General features: G+C 37.0%; 1 protein-coding gene across 4 annotated transcripts; it reads left to right on the forward strand.

The window, feature by feature from the left end:
• The first annotated feature begins 151 nt into the window (after positions 1–151).
• LOC137043963 (UNC93-like protein MFSD11) lies at positions 152–22999 on the forward strand. 4 transcript variants are annotated; one of them, XM_067420564.1, is made up of 15 exons: positions 152–265; positions 832–1001; positions 2045–2100; positions 4248–4355; positions 4444–4523; positions 5011–5107; positions 6320–6378; positions 6566–6710; positions 11245–11294; positions 11438–11503; positions 11593–11718; positions 11827–12001; positions 16891–17026; positions 21966–22146; positions 22919–22999. In XM_067420564.1, exons 2-14 carry the CDS (start codon positions 912–914, stop codon positions 22116–22118), a joined length of 1341 nt encoding a protein of 446 aa, XP_067276665.1. In that variant the 5' UTR covers positions 152–265; positions 832–911; the 3' UTR covers positions 22119–22146; positions 22919–22999. The 4 variants fall into 4 exon arrangements, with proteins under 4 accessions (XP_067276665.1, XP_067276639.1, XP_067276647.1 ...); XM_067420538.1 differs by lacking the exon at positions 22919–22999 and having other exon boundaries at positions 21966–22907; XM_067420546.1 differs by lacking the exons at positions 152–265; positions 22919–22999 and adding an exon at positions 272–409 and having other exon boundaries at positions 21966–22907.
• Positions 23000–24841: the final 1842 nt, after the last annotated feature.

Genomic DNA, 24841 nt, shown 5'->3' on the forward strand with positions numbered 1-24841 from the left:
TTGTAGGCTATTCTTTATTGCAATAAAAAAGAAAGAAAGAAAATGGGTAGGTATAACGACTACTCCAGATGTGACGTAGCCTGTTAACGTTTGATAATTTCCAAATAATAGTGATTGACCTGCACTCTGCTGATAGTACTTATAGATCTACCGATGATCTACGCGTAAACTTAACCGGCCTTGAGGGCTTGGTGATCTTTCAGCGCTTACACAATCTTCCTTTGAAAGAAATATGTAAACAAGTCAACGGAACTAATAATTTCGTGTAAGTTAATATATAATTACCTTATATTAAAAAGACATTGCCTACAATCGCTGTTGGTTTTAAAGATCGCGCGTGACCTAACTTAAATGCAGCAGTAACAGCGACTAACGTTACGTGTTAAAGTGTACCGTCTTTTTGAATCGGGTAAGTTATTGCAATGATATAACTTAGTGTTACTGACAAACTGTGTGACTAGCATAATGCTGTAGCTAACCTGGAATTGAGTTAATGGTGCATTAAACTGAAAATATATCAAGTTAGCTCAACGATGCAAAGAAAATGTATCAGGTCATGTTTGAATATTTATTTACATAGGTAGGCTATACCGAGATAATATATAAAAGCAAATCATTGTGAAGTAGTTGCCACGGAAACCATCACATGGATTTTGCATTCCCATTTCCCGCAACTTTCGTCTCATTCTTGAGGGTCACGAGGCGCGTGCATTTTTGTGACCACGAACTTGTATTCGTAACAGTTTAACTGCTGTTATAGATATAATGCAATTATACTGTATCGTGCAGTAGATTACTAATTACTCAACTTCTGGCTTTGTTTTCTAACAGTTTATTTTCCTGGATGTTGTTTTTATTGACGTGGACCGAGGCGTACTGACATCTTACTCCAGGATTTAAATGAGCCGAGGATGGCGGACATTAGGACATATAATGTTGTTGTTTTGGGAATAGGATTTTTGTTCATTTTTACAGCCTTCACCACTTGTGGTAATATTGAAGTAAGTTATCTTGCATTTATACTGCATGACGTATATTATAGTCTATAGTCATTGTATGATACAATGATGACATGCTGTGTTAACTTTTGTTGTACAACAATTTAGCAGTAAGATGTAGTTCTTAGCTATAGTTTCTACCAAAATACAGCAAATACTAAAGTTATTTTGTCTCTATAATATGTCCTTCAGACATAATATTTCTATCATTTTATTCACAGTACAGTAGCTTAACAATTTTTATAAGGTAATCTTTAGCTTTATTTCAGTATTTAACTTATATTGTGAAAAACGGCATTCACTGAGAACTGTATCAGTATTTTTGAGGTAAATCTGGGTCATGCGCATCTCGTGTTTTTGAATTTGTCCCATCAGTCAATGAATTATCCTGCATGACTAATGGGAGGAACAAATTCAGATGTCAAGGTGGACTCATGTTAACCTCACAGCCACTCCATACAGAAAAAAACCCACACACCCAATTTAACCATGAAAAGATGCCTTACAGAAGATTCAACAAATATTCCATATAATTAACCATCTTTAAATATTCAAAATGATGCTTTTTTTGTAGCCTTAATGCATTTCGTTTTCTTTATATTCTTCAAGACTTCATATTTATTGACAGACTATCATTTTAGAACTTTTGAAAATTAATTTGTTTGCTATACAGGGCTATTTAGGTGAACTGCAAAAAAATGTGGTAACACTTTGGAATAATGGTCATTAGTTAATGTATTAACTAACATGAACTAACCATAAAAAGTACATTTATTACTGTATCAGTTCATATTTGTTAACGTTAGTTCATAAAACTCCAGTTGTTCATGGTTTGTTAGTTCACAGTGCACTAACTAATGTTAACAAGATTTTAATAATGTATTAGTAAATGTTGAAATTAACATTAACAAAGATAAATAAATGCTTTATAAGTGCAGTTTATTATTACTTCATATTAATTAATGTAGTCAACTAATGTTAACTAATGACCATTATTCTTAAGTGTTACCAAAAATGTATTTGTTTATGTATTTATTTCCTTTTAGCAAACAGTGGTGAAAAGCTTAAATAGCACTAACTTCACAGGAAGTGGGTATCACAGGTAAGAATGATTCCCCCAGTCCTTCACTTTTTTACTACATTTATGCTAAAACATTTTGAGACTATAAAGCATGTTTGTTTCAGTCTAATTTAATAGTTGTAACTTTTCAATTACTTAAAAAAAGTTTCCCTTTTTTTCTTGTCCGTTGGTTATCACTGTCAATCATGCACTGTCCAATTCAATCATGCATTTAAATAGGGCTGTCAATCCAGGAATAATTAAGTTTTCAGTGTACTTATGAGCATGAAAAATTAAAATTGTATTCAGATTATGAATGGGTAATAAACAGAAAGCAGGAGAAAGACTCTTCCAAAGGCTGTCAATATCTGAAGCTCAAGCTCAGTGAATTCTGCACTCTCGCAAAAACTCTCGTTATGATAAAAAAAGTTGTCTTGTATCACAAATCTCTTATTAGGGGTTCAGGTGCATACTTTTGAAACCCTATTGTGTTTCCAAGGATCAGCATTCTCCCCTAAAAGTGACTTGGTAGACCAAGACTTGAAACTTTGAGGGATAGTCATACCCACCTCCTCTACAATGTCACCCAGGCCCAAATGTCAACCAAATGGGCAGATGGTGATGCTACACGATTAGAATAATGGCTCATAACTCCTAAACTGTTCGTCACAGATTTTTTGAAAATCCTACTTTTGCAAACTAGTCCTTGTTTTTTTGCCTAATCAAAACCAAACGAGTGCAGAAAGATTCTCTGGAATCTGATTGTTAAGAATTGTTAAAAACCTCGAAATTTCAAATTCACACACGTGACGGAACGCCAAAACGCTCAAAGTGGGTGTGGCCACTTTTACTAAAACGCTATCCCTCTCGACAAAATTAGAACATTTCACCAAACTCTGTACATATGTTTATGGCCTCGGGCTGTGGTGTGACGACTGGCCACTTGTTGGTGCTATAAAATGAAAAAACACAAATTGGTTATAGCTGCAGTAGCCAGTCAGATTGACTTGAAAACGGGCATGATTGTGATTGGCTACAATGCTCAAAGCTTGTAAAACACATGCTGCGTCCCAATTCGCCTACTTATACTACGTCCTAAAAGTATGTACTCTTATTGTGAAGAAACAGTACATACTTTTGAGTGTGTAGCTGAAAAGTATCAAGCTTGCTTTGGGACGAAACACTTTGTCATATTTAATGGACTCTGTCGCTTAGTTACATCTCATCACTGCCTTGTCAATCATCATCAGATTCGTCACAGTTAAAATCCTCCACATTTAGTTTAATTTTTCTTCCATATCAGAGAGAAATGTACTCGCACATTGATTTGCCATGTGTGGGTCTTTAAAGGGTTAGTTCACCCAAAAATGAAAATTCTGTCTTTACCTACTTACCCTAATATCGTTCGACACCCGTAAGACCTGCGTTCATCTTCGGAACACAAATTAAGATATTTTTGTTGAAATCCGATGGCTCAGAAAGGCCTTCATTGACACCAATGTCCTTTCCTCTCTCAAGACCCATAAATGGCTCTAAAGACGTCTTTACAAAGTCCATCTCACTACAGTGGCTCTACAATAATTTGATGAAGCAACGAGAATAGTTTTTGTGCGCACTTCGAATTCGGACCGGAAATGGTAGACCATCCGTAGACCATTTGGAATACTCTTTTCAACATACTAATTTTGGTCATACTAATTCTATTTTCGAATACTATTTAGTATGGATAATATGTGAATTGGGACGCAGGGACAGAAAATAGAAAACCGTTGACACGTCACTCAGAAAGCGCTCAAACAAACACAAATGAGAGTGTTTGATACCGAATACACCCGATACTCAGCACCACTACTGCAGAAATGCTGCTATTGTCAACGTGTTACTTTGTAGTACTGACTGGTTTTGGTAGTATGGCAGCCTAATCAGTCATTGTAGATTGGCACCAGTTTGACTTAACATTTTAAGATAACAATTAAGCTTACATTTTCAATTTTCAACACGGTTGGAGTTTGTAATTGTCACAAACAAATGCATGAGAGATCATATGCACTTTGTATTTAGTTATGATTTATTATAAGAGTTATTATAAGAGTTTAATGTCAGAAACAGAAACATTAAGAGATTAATTTAAGAAAAGAAACTTTCGATGTTGATGATGAGAATTTAATTTCCCTTTTTTCTTTTCACAGCCTTGGAATAATATATGGAGTTTTTTCATTCTGTAATGTGTTAGCTCCCACTATCGTTGCAATAATTGGACCGCAGTTTACAATGTTCTTGAGTGGAATTCTTTATAGGCAAGTATCACAGATCTTTTTGTGACTGTTCATTATGTAGCCATTGTGCAACAGTTGTCTGTATTGTTTACTTCGGTGTGTTTTTCAGTGGTTATATAGCTGTATTCATCAATCCATCCACATGGTCCTTTTATTTTACATCAGTGGTAATTGGCATTGGAGCAGCCAGTAAGTAGATGTTTAAAACATACAATTACATTCATTGTGTATTTTCATTTGATCAAATACTTCATAGCTATTCATCATCCACCACCTGCTTCTACATTGCTGAATATAAATATATACTGTATATATAAAGCAGATAATTGACCTAGCATTATAAAGTAATTCTTTTTATGAACTTTATCAGCCTGTCTGGTTAGTTTTTAATGTACAGTACATATGTCTACAACAGTAGAAATTCTACATTTTTACATTCCTCCACTCCACCCACTCAAGCAAAATGGTAGAGGCCATTTCTGTCACTCAAAAAGAAAGTATAGTTGCATTTTTATAACACTGGTGAATACATTATGCTCAGTCAAAATAAATTATAGGTGATGGTTCAAATGACAGTTAAAGGTTTGAATTATTCATTTGTTAAGAGCTATTCATAATTAAGTAGTACAACATGGCTCATATTAATATAATTCTTATTGTATTTTTCTATCCACAGTGCTTTGGACGGCCCAAGGGCACTTTCTAGTTGAGAACTCCGATGCTTCCACCATCAACAGGAACACAGGATTGTTTTGGGCTTTACTGCAGTGCAGGTACCAGAAGAGAAAGCAGCAAATGTCTTAAGAGAGCCCAGTCTGATTCATAGTTTTCCAGAAATTATAATCTTCACACTAACATGATATACTTAATATCAGCTGTGATTATTAATAGTAAACTAATATGGAATATAAAGAATCAGATTCACTAAACAGGGACAATTGAAACCGCAATTACATAAAAGTGCTGTTCTGCGGGGTAGACTTCTACAAATGAAAGAACACACACGCAGCTCACTTCCATTATGACCAATGCAATCTACCTGGGATGTGTTCCACTCTAAATTTGAATGCTCTTCACTCGATTATTTCCCTCGGGGCTCGTGGACCATTCATCAAACTGCTTACTGTACGCGTCACTACAGGACTATGGTCAATCTTCTGACACTGTCAGAAGTAAAATTTTATCGTAATTGTCTTTAATTGGACATGTCAAACTAGCGATCAAGATTTTGGCTATAGGATCAGAGGAATCTTTTAGGATTCACAAAATTTTGTTTCAAGCAGGCCACCAAATTGTGTGCAAAATCGTAGCATGAACCTTGCTATACTAATCTGTCAGCATGTTTTACTAATTAGTTCCTTTGTTTTAAGATACACATGCACACATTATAAAATGATTAATTCCCTCAATTTAATAAATCATGGCCACATTGTACTTATTGGTTCATTTGTTTTCATTAAATCAAAAATGGGAATTAATTACTAAAATGAGGGAACAAATATTGTAGGAACTAATTCTTAATTCAGCATATCAAGTGCAAAAATTGGTTAAGACATGCTGTTTTTTGGGGAGTAGTAAATAATGCACAAATTATCACTTGCAGGATTTATTTAAATACTCTCCTATTTTTCTTCTTCTGTGAAATAACACAAAAATTAGATGTTAGGCAGAACTTCTATTCTTGTCTTGTCCATGATTAAAATGAAAAAGGTAAACTGCTAAGCTCTTAAATGATAGACGAGCACCATAAATGCAGTCCACTTCATATTTATATGATTTATAATACTTCATTGTATGGAAAATGGCAGCATGGACATTTTGTGAAAGATCTCCTTTTGTGTTTAACTGAAGAAAGTCATCAAGAGTTATGCAAACTTGCTAACCAAATCAGCAATACCAAGTGTGCTACAAAATATTTTAACCAGTTTTTTTAAACGCTGTCAATGATTCCTATATGAAAAGCTCTATTTGTGTTTTCTTTCCAGTATGTTGTTTGGCAATCTATACGTTTATTTTGATTGGAAGGGAAAAACTGAAATTTCAGGTAACATAATGGTTTGAAAATCATATTTGATTGTGTTTGTTCTTTTATTTATTTTAACTAGCGACTTATTTAATCACTACTAAACACAAAATGTCCTGTCTATTTACTTACTCTCAAATGACATTTATTTTTGTAAATGTTTTGTTTTGTTTGTTTTTATTACTCTAACCCTAACCCTGTCTTTTAGATAAAGACAGAAAGATCATGTTTACGGCTCTGCTGGTTATCTCAGCACTCGGGACTCTAAGTTTCCTTGCATTGAGGAAGGTCCGTCAGCTGGAAGATGCTCTTTCTGAAGAGGAAGGCCAGTCTCTGTTATCGGCAAGAATAATGTAAGTTCACTCTTTCATTAAGTGAACTGTAAATAAGAAAGATGTTTCTTTCACAGATCCAACAATAAAGATTCAACAAGTCTCTTTCACAGATCCAACAATAAAGATTCAACAAGTCTCTTTCATAGATCCAACAATAAGGATTCATTTTATAATGTGTTTAAACAAAGATATCTGTCCAGAGTGTATGTTAACAACCACTCTAAGCTTATAATGGTAGAAGTCCACCCACTCTTTTTTTCATAATCCCAATAAATCATCTCCAAATCAGTGGTTATAGATTTTGTAAGGGTATAGGAGGCCCACCCATGACTGATGACAATCTGCTCTATTAGCATAGAGGTCGCTCTGAGTGAGCTTCAACCGTCCTCCATCTCTGTTTCTTCACTAAAGCAGATGGAGATATACAATGTCTGCGACAAAACACTACAAATGCTCTGTTATTGGATGAACTAGTGCACATAAGAGGCTCCACCCTCTTCTGGAAAGGGAGCTGAGAGCAGCAACTCATTTGTGTTTAAATGGATACACACAAACACAGCATGTTTTTGCTCAACATCCAAATAGGGGCAAATTTGATGAGCTCAGACACATTCAGTGGACACCAGAGACATAAGCAGCGTTTCCACCGCAGAAACTTTCCCCAGGAACAAGGGACTTTGGGGTGGTTCTTGGGTACACGCGTTTTGACCACAGGAACTGGGGTACAAATTAAGTTCTGGGTAAATATTTCCCCCTCAAAACTACACTGCTTGCAAGGTAGTACTTTTTCACAGTTCAGGTACTTTCTGGTTGAGCATTTCTCATGCAGCATTTTATTTGAACCTGAAAGTCTGTTGCGGTGCATGCAGTTAGAGGCATTTGCTATTCAAATCAACAGTGGAGTTTAAAAAATACGACCAATGAACCGACAAAGAGGTTCAGGCTTTATTAAAGGATTTTTTGGGACTTTAGCTTATTCACCATATCCGCTGGAGTTAGATAAGTCCATACATACCATTTTCATCTCGGTGTGTGCCATAACTCTAGCCTGACTTGGTCATACTCAGTTCTAGTCAGAATATGAGTCTGATACTGCTCCATTGGGCTGTAATTATGTGGCGTTTTTCAACTGAACCTGGAAAGACCTCAATTGGATAGACCTACAACCAATCAGAGCAACGGAGCGACGCAAAACGTTAGTTGTCAAATGTCAACAGAACTCAACTACACTGTGTTGCCAAGTCCACGGGTTTCCCACTGGTTGTTCTCCATGTCTGCAGGTTGAAGCGACCTCAATTATGTGATATATAGACCCAGGCAGTATTGGGTGTAAGTAGTTTCCAGGGACGGATTGTCAATTTGTGCGTTCTGGAAAAGTCCAGAACGGCCGTCCAACCAAAGGCCGTTGCCCGGCCGTCAGTGAAAAATAAATAAATCTAATGACTCGGGCTGTCAAAATTAACTCGTTACGGAAATTCATTTTAACTGCATTTTATGAATAAGAGCGCTTCCAACACAATCACACACACACAAAATACAGGCAGGAACCCGCATCTGTTAAAGGTGCCGCACTATATTCCAGCTCTTAAAGGGGCCGCGCTATATTCCTACTTGTGGAATATGGACCTCCTCCTCCAGGTATGGTGTGGTCCTGGTGCGCTCATGTCTGCATGACACACATTACCCATTTTTTCATACGAACTGTGCCCTGTTCTGAATTAAACTGCCAGTGTAAAAACTCCTTTTATTTATATTCTTAAAATGAGAGAAATCATTTTAAGAACTGCTTATTCTGAATTTTTAAGCTTATAGGCTGACTTTTTGCTACATTTCTTTAAATACCCAGAACCAGATGCATACCCAGTACCATTTGAAACTCTTTCAAATGTTAACACGAGTTCACAATAGGAATTGGCATTAATCAAGTCCTATAGACTTGAGAGGCCAAATGGCTGAAAGCCACACCCACCATACACCAAGGAAAGATATCTTTAAACTCTTAAAACATTTATGAGACATTTCAAATGATATCAAACACATATAATACTGTATTCTGAGGATTGACATTCTAGCAAAGAGATTTCTGGTGCATTTCAGGTGATCTCAATATGAGGGGGAGCAGGAGTTTTGGGGAAGTTTCATGTGAAAGGAAAGGCATGTAAATTAGAGTCATTCGTAGATGGTTCACTCAGTGTGATGTCGTCTCGGACAGAGACTCTAACTGTATGAATGAGTTCAGGTGCTAATTTACTTTTTTTTTTCAGAGCAATTAGACATTTCGGCATCTATTAGGTTTTTCCAGCCTTACAGAGACGTGAGCAAGTTATTTGAAAAACATCTATGACCTTTGCAACATGTCTTGTCTTCATGCTCTGAGTATGGTTTCACTAATAATAAACGTACATTTGCATAAAGCACGCATATTTGTCCATACCCATGTTGATTAGAGTATTAAAAACTTGAAACATATTAATTTAAGGTAGGCCTACATTTAGAACTGATAAAAATGTGTGATTAAATAAATTAAAATATTTGAATCGATTGACAGCCCTACTAATAACACAATATGAACAGCCATCAGCAGGGGCACTAATACGAGCACTTGTATACTTATATACGTGCAAAAAACAAACAAACAAACAAAAAAATACCCGAGGAAGACGAATCAGCCTTCTAACCAGTTTTTGATTGGTCCTCGGATTTCCAGAATCAAATCGCGGCAGAATTGCAAGCAGAAAACATAAGGAGAAAGGTGGATGGGAAAAAGAAAAGAGGGCCAAGTAGGCTACAGTGTAGTTAGTACATAGTACACCATAGTGCAGTGTCTGTTACGCACGGCTAGGGGCTAATGGCCGGTTGGTGGGCCTATTTGGGAGAAAGTCCAGAGCAGTTTTTTAACCCCTGTTAGTTACTGTAATTTAATTAATTTTCCCTTGAAAAAGTAAAGTAAGGGTTTACTCTTATTTATTCTGTATTTTAATTACAGTTACTTCTGATGTAATTGAACTAAATACTAAATATAATTATACATAATTCAATAGTGGACTTAACATCAACATTTAAAGTCTTAACTTTAAAATGCATGTTTTTTTGTAGCCTTCTTACATTTGTAATACTTTGGTCAGTTAATATGAGTAATTTATATAGTTTTATATTATTTATTTGAATGAATTAAAAGAGTCTTTTCATGTCTAACCTTGAATTGCTTAACTCGAGGTTGATATGGGATTTAGAAAGTAATTAAAAAGTAATAAGTAATTAAATACTTTTTAAAGAGAGTAATTTGGACAGTAATCTAATTACACTACTGAAGATATAATTAGTAACTAGTGACTAATTACTTTTTTAGTGTAACTTACCCAACACTGGACTCAGGAATGTGAATTTTAGCAGGCAACCTTGCCAAAATAAAACACATTTTACCCCCCAAACAACATTTTTTTCCCAGAGAACCCCTACTGCTCAATAAGTGACAAAATAACACCAACATTTTCCTATTCTCCTCAACCACCACCAGCGTGCAGCATCCATATTTCTCCAGTATGCCCACCACACGCAAGCTTACATGTTGATATGTATAGTTACATTGTGTGCTAAGGAAAATTAAATTTGATTACGGAAAATGAAAAGTGATTCCAGGGTAATAATCCCGGAACTTTGCTGCCGTACCATGGTTGTAGCGGCAATGATATTACGCAGTGCCTGAAAATAGGCTAACTTCCGTCAACATAACCAACGTGACAACCTGCTTGCACAGAGAGTGTACTGGGGACTATTTTCAGGTGCTGCGTAATATTATTGAGCCGCAGCACCCATGGTACGGCAGCACAATTCCTTGATTATTACGCAAGAAAGAGAGTATAGTCCCTAGCCATATCGGTCTAGAAAATGTAACATTTTCATTTTCCGTCAGTTTTTATACACAATATGACTATACACATCACAACAGGTAAATAGGAAAATGTTGGTGTTATTTTGTCACTTATTAATCAGTAGGCTACATGGAGGCGTTTACCTCCAGCCTTTGTGTTGAGCTAGGCTAGTGGTGGGTGCGTCAGACAGAGTTATGGGATGCACGGAGATGAGAATGGTATGTATGGACTTATTTAAGTTTATTTGTGGAGGTTGAAATCCATTCGGCTCTGGAAAGTCGTGTGCAGACCTATGTCACCCGGCTAATCTTTACAGTACTTTAGACAGTGATGGAAAAGCAGACAGCAGCAGGTCTGGGGGAAAAAGAGTTGCTGGGACAATTTTTTTATGGTTAATGTTGGTGGAAACGAGGCTTTATATTACATATTGTGAAAAGGGGCATACTAGGTCACCTTTGATGGACCCATCACATACAATATGGTACATTTTATGATATTCCTAATTTTAACAAAAACAAACTACCATTTTTTTTTTCAATTTGCAGTAATAACTGGAAATTACATATCTCTATGATAACCCCAGCTATATATTCATAAACACAAAAAAACGACTCATTGCTTCTTAATGTTTTGAGCTTTCATTGGCAGCTTATATAATTTGTTGTGTAATGTTATTTTAGATATACACAAAGAGCAACATCTGCTGTGACGGAAGCTAAAACAGAGTTTAGTAAGTTCATACGGCTTAACTTCCTTTTTTTTGTTACATGATCTGCTGTTTTTACAAAATTATTTCTTTAATTATTTTGTCAGATCAGGCTACTCTTGTAGTGGTATATATATATATCTTTGCTTTTATCTGTTTACTTTCAGAGACGATTGTGGAAATCTTCAAAACAAAAACCATACTGTTATTAAGTTTCTGCATGGCATACAGTGGTAAGGATATCACTGAAGGAAACATCCAATAAATTCCATGAGCCTTTGAGCATGATGAATATGCTTTGATTCCTGTTGTTTCGTTGAAGGTTTGGAGTTGTCATTTTACAGTGGTGTGTATGGAACCTGCATTGGAACTACAACACACTTTGGCCATGCAGCAAAAGGCTTAATTGGCATTTCAGGCATTGTGGTGGGAATTGGAGAAATAATTGGTAAGCGTGAACACCTGCTTTGATTACCTTTTTATGGTCATCCAATGACAAGCTAGGCAGATTTTTTCTAAGATTGAAGCTTGATTAGATGTTGTATTTTGTCTACAGGGGGCGGATTGTTTGGCCTTGTATTGAAAAATAACCGTTTCAGGCGCACTTCAGTTGTCTTCTTAGGGATGGTTGTGCACTTTGTGGCCTTCTACCTGATATTCCTCAACATACCAGATGATGCACCTGTGGTTCTTCAAACAAGCTCACAGCATAAGCCATATCTGGCACCAAGGTATTACAGCATGTAATATAAGTGGCGTGATCCACTTGGTATTGAAGGGGTGGAGCATGTCAAACTTGCAGGAAAAAACACTATATAGCTTTCGCAATAGCTTTTGAATGTGTGAATGGCCGTTGACTCTCTGCCTTTTATAGCGGCACAGAATGCCAATTCCTCTAGAACTTCCTTCTCCAGACCGTTGACTTCAAAACAAGGCTAAACAGGCTAAACAAGCCTGACACAGAAGAATCGTGCCGTAGAAAATGCACCTCATCAGTGGACAAGCTGCTATAGTGAACACGCCGCTCACTTCCAAGAGCAGCACAAACACAGTGTCCACATTGAATGCTACAGTTGTCATGTACTGAATCACTGTAACAGCTAAAGCTCTATATACTGGACTTAACAAAGCAAGCGTTGCAAATCCATTTGTCAAATGTGTTAAAGTAGTGTGATCACTTGGAATATGACGCAAATAGAAGAGGGCATCAGTTTGCTAGCAAGGTAAAATTGGGAGGGGTTAAAGGAAAGTGAAAGCATTAAAAAAAATTAAAAAAACTACATATACTATACTGTAAGGTTAAAGGTGCCCTAGAATGATTTGAAACAATATGTTAAATTGTTCTCTGATGTCTACATAGAGGGTTTGTGGCTTATTTAAGGGTTAAAACTTATACAGTTTTACAGGTCCATTTACAACCCTATAAATTGTCCCTAGGACGTAATGCTCTGTTTTGCCTTATTTGGAAGGGTCATGAGTATTAATGTTGAGCTCTGCTCTGATTGGCTTATTTCAGCAGCTCACAGCAGTTCAGCGAAGTGGCTCGTGAGTCCTGACCGTCCTGACAGAACACAGACCGACTAAATGACAGTTTAAGCATAACATCTCAAATGGAGATTGATAAAATGCAGCTTACTTGTTTATTGGTGTTTTCAGATCATCTGTGCGCGAGAGAGCATATGGTTGCCAGGTTGGACATGTTTAGGTAAAACACCGGATAGCATACGTTCTTTTCACAGAAAAGCTCTGTTTGGGGGATTTAAATTGCAAAAAATTTGGCAACCCCACGAACAATCTTCTTTCCTAAACCAAAACCAGTGATAACTCGTCTTTTTTCGTCAACGATATTGCATGTTTATATAACGTTAGTCACAATGTAGGATACACAGTGACAGTGATGAACTCTTAATACAAGCATGCAAAAACATCATACTTAAGTTCTCAAAAATATAAATATATATTTTTACAAAAAAAATAGCCTTGTCAATGTTTGCTAGAAGGATCGAGTGAACGATCTGTAAGCAACGTATATACGGTTGTATTTTGTAATACAAAATAATATTAACCTTTGTTATTAGACACACTAACTTATTTAGCTTTGCATGGTACTTGGTGTTTCCTATTGTTACTGTACTAGCATCTTGCGTTTTCTAGACAATGCTGTCTCTCTAAGAAACTTTCAATTTAATCAGAAATTGTTTAAACAGTCAATAAATGGATAAAATCGCTACTTCCTGCTTGCAGGAATATAGTTGACACTTTTCTTCAAAGACGCTGAGCGAAGGTTGCTTGAAATGGGCCGAACAAACGAACAATCTTGAATTAAACTGTTGTGGTATCCGATTATGAACATCAACCATGACTGTTGACATTTTTTATCTGTGGGAAGGGTCGACAAGTCTCCTGAACAGCCTGGAACATGAAGTGTGTCCATGCAAGCAGCTTGTTTTGATGATTCGGCTCCGTCAGTTCCGCCTGACAATGCACATGTTTGGACAGATGCAAATGTTGGGGGCGTGCATATAAATGATCCCCAACGGTTGCGTCACAGTTGGGTTTATGTTGAGAAGCACTTTTTTTCCGTGGTGTTTTTGATTTACGAGATTTACATATGAAGGAGGAGGCAATGGTGTTTGAGACTCAAAGTAGGGATCGGCGATATCTCGATATTTAAAATATATCGAGATATTTTTTTCAACTCGATATGGATTTGGATTTAATCACTTTGCTTGTTTGCCTTCCCTGTGCTGTGCTCGCCCCCGCTCGCGCGCCTCCCGCCTCTTGCTTTTGTTCCCCCTCCCCTCGCGTGTTGTCTCATTGAACACGGCTGCTTCCACAACCAGGTGAGGATTAGTTATCATGTTGACAAGTGCGCGCGTTGTTCAGGACTCAGTTTAGAGACCATGTTTTCCTTCTAACACAACTGCTTGCTTAAATTCGTAAATAAATATTAATGTTCATCATAGTTCAATCGCAAGTTTCACCCACAGTCAGGTGATTGACATTATTGGTGCGAGACGCACTCTGTCGCAATCATGTCAGTTTATGATTTGTGTCTAACTGATCGCATGGTTTTCGGTTAAAATGTCAAAATGATCGCATATCATTTGAAAACATTTCAAAAGTATTGCAATATCATTACTATTATTATTTTGTCAGCTTTATCACGGGATTATGATGAATAGGTCTATTCATGTTTTAACCAAGAGGGAAAAACGCGACATCCCGGGTGTCCTGAGACACGCGGTGCTCTTCTGTAAGTTGTACTGTATCATATTATCATATAGCCTACCTTCTGACATTCATATTTCGTTCTGTAACTGGAAAAGAAGTGAAATTCAGCTCATGTGTATCCTACATGATCCGCATGATGAGTTAGAATTTGGTCAAACTCATGACAAACATCACTGTTTGAATTTTGATAAAAATTCAACAGGAAATTGTGTTATGACAAAATCAGTTTATTTCTATCTCAGTCATGCCCCATCTTTCTGCAAAATGCTTACTGTTGACTTTAAGTGTAAAAAAGGGAGTCTTTGATTCATCTTTTGAAAGCATGAAATAAATAAAAAGAAGGCAATCTTATTTATTTTCTTTTACAGTTAAATTAATATTATTTATGTAATCGGGGAGTTTTTTTTTTTTAAATGTCGCAAAAGCACTTTGTTCCTACATGAACTGACTACCTCTTTGCACTTCAATAAATAAAAAAAGAAAAGAATTTGTGGTATTTGGCTCTATAGAGAAAAGAACTCAATACCACATGAGTTCTATGAGTTTAAATTCTAACTCATAGAACTCATATTTGTTTTTGCTGTAGTGTTTAGGGGGTTATTTTTCCTGTAAAGATATCGAGATATATATATCGTATATCGAGATATATTTTTTGCTCCATATCGCCCAGCCCTAACTCACAGTATGTGATGTCCATGTCCTGAACTCTTATTATTTCACTATGGCAAGGTTCATTCAATTTTTCATTCTAGGGCACCCTTTAAGTGCTCACGGCAGAGATGGGTTTTCAGCTGTCTTTTGAATATTATCAGGGAATCTGCATTCCAGATGAAGCTAGGGAGATCATTCCACCAGCAAGCAAAAATGACAAGTGTGACTATTTTTTCAGGACCATTTAAACTTTTAATTTTTTTTTAAAAAATCATTTAACATCGTCAAATGATGTCCATATGTTTAATATAGCAAGTTTGAAAACCTTTACTAAGTTTCATAGCATTCCGATGAAGTAAAAAAAAAAAAGAAAATTAGCTGAGTTTGCGTTGAACTGATTTTTTGGGGGGGGGGGGGGGGGAGCAATGCCAAGGTCATGAGTTTGATTCTCACAGAATAAATTCACTTATAAAAACAGATTCCTTGAATGCTACTTTGGATTGTCTACTGAGATAAATTTCGTTTCTTAAATGGTGCAGTGCTGAAAGTTGCATTGTTGAGGGCTGTGTGCGAACTCTAAATAGAACAGGGCATCAGTTTACTATTGGGGAATTTGTCCCGTCACATCGCACCACATCCTGTGTAAACAAAATCACTGATTATAATGGGTCTTATAGTCTTTAGTTGTGCCGCTTGTGTGTGGCGTTGACACTGTGGAAGCGAAGGGTGTTTCATTGCAGGTGTTTCAATTTAATCCTCTAGTGCTGCACGTTTGGCAGTCAAAAAATTATGTGACATTAATGTACTGTTTTTAGTACAATAATGTTTTAATTTTGTATTTTTAGTGGATTTTATGAAACTAAATTATATTTATGGAATAGTTCCATATTTCCATATCCATGTATTACCTGTTAATCACTTTTAGAGCATAGACATGAAAATTAAATGTCCGTCATAAACTGCTGTAAACCTTGAATGGTTTGGAGCAGACTTAAGTTTGTTCTCTTTTGAAAGAGTTAAAAAAAAAGTGAAAGTTATAAAAGTTTAAATTTATTATTATAAAAAATGCAAAGAGCAAGCTAGAATTGGGAAGGGTTAAAGTAAAGTGAAAGCATATATTAAAAAAAACCCAAACATTTATGATAAGATGGGTTTTTTAGCCGTCTTTTGAATATTTTCAGGGAATCTGCATTCCGGATGAAGCTAAGGATATCATGAAGCTAGCTTCCGGATGAAGCTTTTTTTTTTCAGGACCATTTAAACTTTTCAAATCATGTCCATGTTTTTTTCAAATCATGTACATATTTTGTGTATGTGTGTGTTTTATATAGCAAGTGTGAAACCTTTACTAAGTTTCTTACCATTCCGATGAAGACAAAAAAAAATGTATTGGTCAAAGATAACTGAACAGCACCACAGGGTTTAAAAAATGTGAGGTGGTGCAAGACCTTTTAAAAAGTTTAAAGGGGGACGTGACCAAAAAAGTTTGAGAACTACTGGGTTAGGAGTTGTTAGGGGGTATTGTAGCATTGTGTAGGCAGTCAGCACTGTGATTGACATGAGCAATTAAATATTTAGAATATACTGACTTGCGCATGTAAGTGAGAATAAAAATTAAATTTGATTCCTTGAATGCAAATTAAACTGCTTTTGAATCATCTACTTAGGTAAATTTTGTTTATTTTATAGTGCAGTGCTCCATTGTTGATGGCTGTGTGTATATTCCCTCTTGTAGCGTGTCCATAGCCTTGCTGTGCAGCTTCTTGCTGGGTCTTGGGGACAGCTGTTTCAACACTCAACTCTACAGCATTCTGGGACGGACATATGCTGAGCAGAGTGCACCAGCCTTTGCTATATTTAAATTCATACAGGTAAAGCCATTTTGTATTTATTCAAGATGTATTCTGCTAAGGCCCTGTTTACACTTGGCATTAAGATGTGTTTTGGTCAGTCAGATCACAAGTGGACACTGTTAAATACAGGGGTAAATGTTTTGAGCTTGTCCACTTTCGACCACTTCCAGAGGTAGATTTGTAGTTTAAATGCTCATGTGATCAAATGTGTTCGAACAGGCCAGCCACAGCCTGCTCTCCGCCAACTTTTCCAAACTTTAAAATAATACAGTGATAAGACAGCTTTATCTGATGCTGTTTTATACACTTGAAACCTGCATTTCATTCCTCTGAACAAATAACACGCATACTCAGCTCATCGGTTCTTAGTATCGAACGTGTTAGAAAGAAACTTTTTTTCGATTCTGTACTGGTGATCCGAGAACCACTGTACGTTCGGCTCATGAGTTCATCTAGCCTAGAAATCTAGACGCACCCTAGCAACAGTAAATTTAATCTGCCCGCGAGTGTCGTCTAGCAACTCTCAATACCCTTCTGAGCTGTAATCGCCTAACTCTTGCCGGGCCAATCACATCGTGTATAGAGTCGGTGGACGGGGCCATAATGACAACTGCCGAGTTGCGTTTGCGTGCTTTTAGTAAACACAGAAACTGGCGGACAGCAGTATTTCGAATCATCTTTGACCGCGACTCTGGAAGACTTGGAGTTAAGCTTTTCTCTGAGAAAAGAACAAAGAACGACACTAAAGTCATTCTTAAAAAGGGAAGATGTGTTCAGAGTTTTCCTGACCGGATACGGCAAATGTTTAATCTATCAACAAGCTCTGTTTCACCTTCGTTGCTCTGGTTGTCTATCCTATCGCATGCAGAGGGAGTTTGAAAGACAACCATTTATCCCGCCCCTCGGATTGAGCCCTGTCAATGGTGAGTTTCCAGACCAAACATCTTGATGTGGGTCTGGCTTGTCAGGCTAGAGTTCATCAGTTCTCACAGCAAAACATGTCTCAGTTCAGTGATCTGTTGGGAGTTACAACATATACTTCAAGATATTAGTTTATTTCTAGACGGAGGGACTGTCACTCATGTCAGAAAGTTAGTAACTATAGAAACTTGTGGGATTAGGGCTGATGCGGACCGTTTAGAACGATTCAGTCCGATTTGGTGAACTGGTTCAACCGGTTCACTAAAAAGATCGGGTTAAAAAGAATGATTCGTTCGCGAACCGGACATCACTATAATGCAGCCCTTACAAATGCTATTGCGGAAGAAGAAGACCTGCATTATGTGAGGCACAGACAAGAACGGTTTGACCTAAAATGATCAAAATTGAAACTACTGGGGAAACAAATACTCCTACATCTCGAATGCCCATGAGGTAAGCTAAAACATATCAAAATTTAATTTCAAAGTGAACTATCCCTTTAAAGTTGAAACATCCCAGAACAAGAGGAGCTGCTGAGAGGAGAGTTCTCCAGCTGAAGCTCACTAATTAGTGGAAAATCTCTTAATTGGAGAAGGCAATACTACTAATAATAGTAATAATATTAATAATAATTATTAAAGTATAAATAATAATTACAGTAATGTGATTTATTTTTAATAGAATAAAGCTTAATCGAGTTTAGGATTCCTTATTGAAACACTATTAGATATTATAGTCTTATCACTTGCCCGTATTTTGTTCCATATGCATGAAGACTTACAAAAGGAGATCATTCGTGTCAGTTACTGTTTCATACTGTTAATTAAAAGGTGAATACGAATCTGTCAGCTCAATTGTCATGTAAAAAAGATTGTAATTTGTATACTTGAAATAATTGTTTGCAGATTAATATTTTACCATTCTTTGTTACCTGAATTAAATGTCCCGTTTAAGCAGCACCTATTATTGATAACTTTTTTTCATCAAAGGAATTGCAGCTGATTTTTATTTTATTTTTTATTTGTCAACTGGAAGAGAACAGAATATTTAAACAATGTGTAGAAAGCATTTGTGTGTGATTTGAGTTGGACAGAAATCTGAGAACTTAAAGAGAATAACCTGTTTACTTGGTTCAGAGTTCATTAAAACAACCAGTTCAAAAAGCTAAAGTGATTTTCTTTTTTTATATTCTAGTTAGAATGTGTATACCTCAATGTTTTAACTAATTGAATAATCGTTCAAAGCTTACTGATTAGTCGTCAGCGGCAATGGCAAAAATCGATTAGTCAATTAATCATTCCAATAATCGGTAGATTAGTCGATTATCAAAATAATAGTTTGTTGCAGCCCTAATTAATTGGACTATTATTTTTGTATTACATAGCCTGCACGATAGTTTGATATAAGCACGCACATACACGTGCGCGATCGCGGGATGTTTTCAGCTATACAAATTTACAGGAGAATCTTATATTACCATGACCTTTTTATATATCAACTCAAAGGAAAGTTGATTTATTAATTCATCACCCCTTTAATTGCTTCAGGCTATGCATGCAGTCAGTTAGTTCACCTCACCTCCCGAATCAAGTCATTCTTTCTTTAGTCACTTCATATTTAATCACATCCATTCCCTAGAAAGATTAGTACACTTGGGACTTCTGGTTCGAGCCGTTAGTTCCGTCATAATTTCTGATCTGGCCATGACAGCCTCATATGTAATACATGCGTCCGGAAACAGAAAAAAATTGTTCATCTCTCGAGTCTTCTCGTTCGAGTCGTTCGTTCAAGTCCCCATAGGCTGAATGCAGAAACCGAAAGGATTAGTTAATCTCTTGAGTCTTCGGTTCTGACTCTGAGTCTTGCTGAGTGTCTCGCAACATATAGAACATTACAATCGTATTATTGACTGGATGTTGCATATATGATTCGTTCAAAATGAACGAACCGTTCATGAACGACACATAACTATTAAAGGGATACTTTACCACTTTTTGATATTAAACTATGTTATTCCCTTAACTAAAACGAATTCATACATACCTCTCTCGTCTGAGTGCGTGCACTTAATCTCTCTGACGCGCGGTGACGATCTGAGAGCATTTAGCTTAGCCCACTAAGTCCAGTTGAAACGAAGGAACAAATGTGGAATGTTTTAACCTTGTGAGCTAGATCTTCATTAAAGGGTTAGTTCACCTAAAAATGAAAATGGGATGTTTATCTGTTTACCCCCAGTGCATCCAACATGTAGGTGTCTTTGTTTCTTCAGTAGAACACAAATGAAGATGTTTAACAACCGTTGCTGTGTGCTAGTCATATAATGGTATGAAAACGTAACAATTCTATGAGAGCAAAACAAACAAACAAAAAAACATGCTTCGAGAATGTGCACAAAAACCCTGCTGCTTGTGACGACACCTTGATGTCTTAAGACACGAACCGAAACAGTATTAGTTATTTTTTTTTACTTCACATCCCGATGAGTCTCATCAAGGTTTCCCATCCGCCATTACTTCCGTCTGGTAAGGTTCAAGCTGGCGCGATTATTTATATATATATATATATATTAGGAGTGACCTCGAATAGTCGAAGATTCGATGCATCGATATGCAGAGCCTGATTCGACCACCGATCTCACGGTCGAATCTTCGCGGATGTTATGAAACGAGGATCAAACCATTTTGGCAATATGGGGGTGCTCAATATTTTAAAGACGTGTCGTGGCCAAGCCTGCAGTCTCCCTCTCATTTAAGGATGCTTTCATGCCTCGATCGCCCCCCGGTGACCGGTCCCAGTATAGCCGCCCCTCTGTGTTTTCTAATAGACGCGAGGCAAACTAAATAATAAAATTACACTTCAAATATTTTTTTCCCCAAAGTTAGTTTATGTCACTGAAGGCAGTTGTAATCACGATGATTTCATTTCATTTCGTTTTTAAAATAAGTTTAGTTTGAGTTAGTTATTTAATGCTATAAAAACGGGGGGTGTGACGTCATGATTGACAGCTGAGACTGATGGCTTCTCTGAGTGAAGTTGTCACTGAGGCACTAACTGACTTTTTTCGAAATTTTTAGAGTGTGGGCGGGCTTTTGATATCGCAGCTGTACTTCCTGCTCTACTTCCAGCGCTCTACTGCGCAACTCCGGTCCCGAAATCACTACTGCGCAGACTCTGTCCCAAGATGTCCTCGCCGTGCAGGCCGCCTAAAAGCTTCAAATCTGCCAAGCGGAAACGGATGATGTCGAGTCGTCCATATTTTTTTACGGTCTATGGTCGCGGCGCTGAGCTGAGCATCGGTGTGCGACCCCTTTAAGGGCGCTGAGCTTAGCACCACGCCTTTAAAATTAGAACACGTTCAATGAGTGAGCACACACCGGCGGCAGCATTCAGTGCCTGTCCGCGGCCACTCGGGAAGTTGTTTAAAATCCTGCCGCACCACAGAGCTCTTTCGTGCAGCTCATCTGTCAGTCAATTCAAAATTGAGCTTGCGTGTATATAATGTGCGCGTCAGGTGGCGGTGTGAGTGCAGATCCTGAGGCGCGCAGGGCTGAGCTTCGCGTCCTTCACGATCGGCTTCAGAACGTGCATGTAAACGCACTCAAAGTGTTCTTTTCCTCTCTAGGCAGGTATTTTTTTAGCTTTATTTATCAAAATGTTCTTTTATATATTTGTGTGATGTTCTGTATTTCGATCGCGGTTATGTTATGAGAAAACGGTTTATGAATGTTTATCCACCACATTACCTTTTAGGCTATTTAAACCTAAATAAGAAAGCCATTGTCAGTTCGTTCCAGTTGGCAGGCCGTTTTGGTCGCTTTATTAAAAGTTGTTGCTGTGTGCAGTGTGTAAAGATAATAAAAATAGTTTTACCCTTCTGCTGATAGTGTCGTGCCCCTCCCATTCACACAGATTCGACTATCAGTCGACCATAGAGAGATTCGACAATACTGATTCGATTGTCTAAATCCTTAGTCGAGGACTCTCCCAAAGGTGAATTTGATGTGAATTTAAGTCAATAATACACCCCCTCTCTCAGTCTATTTTTGCAGCTGTGGCGTTCTTCTACAGTGGTTATATACTGCTGACCTGGCAGCTCCTCGTTATGGTCATCATGGGATTCATAGGAACACTGTGTTTTTTTGTGGTGGAGAGGATGCAGAATATGTCAGCTGATACACAGGAGTATTAGACTGAAGCCTCGACCAGGACAGCTTTAAGTAAGCATTTGTACCACTTGCACTATTTGTTTGTTGTAATTAAGATTGAATTGTTTGTACAAAGCACTACTCTGGATTTATGAGAAGGTGCCTTTTGTGTTTTTGTTGTTTTGTTTTTTAGGAGGTCCTTAAAATACATATGGAATTAATATTATTATTTTAAATTTCTCTGTTTACATGCTTTGGCAGAATATTGTTAGTTTGAATTGCATTACAATATCCCAAATCTGTAATGGAATTTTATTATGGTAAAATTATACTTCAAATGTTATTACATTAAAGGTGCACTCTAAGGTTTTGTTTCTGTTGTGTTGAATGACATGGCAGTCGTCTCTGAATTATACTGACACGTAGTAGCATAGTTGCAGCATCATGCAAAGGCAATGATTTTGCTGTGGAAATGTATTCCATATTTATTCCATGAGAAAAAGTGTCACTTAACAAGATAAAACTACATTTAAAAAATGTTTAAAAAAAAATTAAAAACATAACAAGGAAAAAATTCTGAGTGCACCTTTAAGATTCCTGTAGAATGTTGGTGACAATCAGGTGTTATCTCGACTGAACTAGTTCTCCCACTTAAAAATCATGGAGGGGTCTGAAATTGTCATCGTAGGCGCATGTCCACTGTGAGAGACATAATCTATAAAAAAAATCCAGAAATCACAATGTATGCTTTTTAAAAACTATTTATGTGTATAATACAGCTGCAAATAAGTATTTGAACACCTGAGAAAATCAATGTCCTTTTCTCATCAAACATTTCCTGTAGTTTTTCACCAGGTTTGCACACACTGCAGGAGGGATTTTGGCCCACTTCTCCACACAGATCTTCTCTAGATTATATATATATATATATATATATATATATATATATACAGTCTTGTTCAAAATAATAGCAGTACAATGTGACTAACCAGAATAATCAAGGTTTTTCATATATTTTTTTATTGCTACGTGGCAAACAAGTTACCAGTAGGTTCAGTAGATTCTCAGAAAACAAATGAGACCCAGCATTCATGATATGCACGCTCTTAAGGCTGTGCAATTGGGCAATTAGTTGAAAGGGGTGTGTTCAAAAAAATAGCAGTGTGGCATTCAATCACTGAGGTCATCAATTTTGTGAAGAAACAGGTGTGAATCAGGTGGCCCCTATTTAAGGACGAAGCCAACACTTGTTGAACATGCATTTGAAAGCTGAGGAAAATGGGTCGTTCAAGACATTGTTCAGAAGAACAGCGTACTTTGATTAAAAAGTTGATTAGAGAGGGGAAAACCTATAAAGAGGTGCAAAAAATGATAGGCTGTTCAGCTAAAATGATCTCCAATGCCTTAAAATGGAGAGCAAAACCAGAGAGACGTGGAAGAAAACGGAAGACAACCTTCAAAATGGATAGAAGAATAACCAGAATGGCAAAGGCTCAGCCAATGATCACCTCCAGGATGATCAAAGGCAGTCTGGAGTTACCTGTAAATACTGTGACAGTTAGAAGACATCTGTGTGAAGCTAATCTATTTTCAAGAATCCCCCGCAAAGTCCCTCTGTTAAAAAAAAGGCATGTGCAGAAGAGGTTACAATTTGCCAAAGAACACATCAACTGGCCTAAAGAGAAATGGAGGAACATTTTGTGGACTGATGAGAGTAAAATTGTTCTTTTTGGGTCCAAGGGCCACAGGCAGTTTGGGAGACGACCCCCAAACTCTGAATTCAAGCCACAGTACACAGTGAAGACAGTGAAGCATGGAGGTGCAAGCATCATGATATGGGCATGTTTCTCCTACTATGGTGTTGGGCCTATTTATCGCATACCAGGGATCATGGATCAGTTTGCATATGTTAAAATACTTGAAGAGGTCATGTTGCCCTATGCTGAAGAGGATATGCCCTTGAAACGGTTGTTTCAACAAGACAATGACCAAAACACACTAGTAAACGGGCAAAGTCTTGGTTCCAAACCAACAAAATTAATGTTATGGAGTGGCCAGCCCAATCTCCAGACCTTAATCCAATTGAGAACTTGTGGGGTGATATCAAAAATGCTGTTTCTGAAGCAAAACCAAGAAATGTGAATGAATTGTGGAATGTTGTTAAAGAATCATGGAGTGGAATAACAGCTGAGAGGTGCCACAAGTTGGTTGACTCCATGCCACACAGATGTCAAGCAGTTTTAAAAAACTGTGGTCATACAACTAAATATTAGTTTAGTGATTCACAGGATTGCTAAATCCCAGAAAAAAAAAATGTTTGTACAAAATAGTTTTGAGTTTGTACAGTCAAAGGTAGACACTGCTATTTTTTTGAACACACCCCTTTCAACTAATTGCCCAATTGCACAGCCTTAAGAGCGTGCATATCATGAATGCTGGGTCTCATTTGTTTTCTGACAATCTACTGAACCTCCTGGTAACTTGTTTGCCACGTAGCAATAAAAAATATACTAAAAACCTTGATTATTCTGGTTAGTCACATTGTACTGCTATTATTTTGAACAAGACTACAAGACTGTATATATATATATATATATATATATATATATATATATATATATATATATATATATATATATATATATATATATATATATATATAGGAATTGAAATGCCACAAAGAGGAGTTGTGTCAACAGTGTAAATAACGCATTTCTCTCAGGGGTGTGAACTTTTTTTGTATAGCTTTGAATACTCTAATTACATG

The sequence above is a fragment of the Pseudorasbora parva genome, chromosome 2 (genome assembly GCF_024679245.1).
Source record: "Pseudorasbora parva isolate DD20220531a chromosome 2, ASM2467924v1, whole genome shotgun sequence".
Lineage (NCBI taxonomy): Eukaryota > Metazoa > Chordata > Actinopteri > Cypriniformes > Gobionidae > Pseudorasbora > Pseudorasbora parva.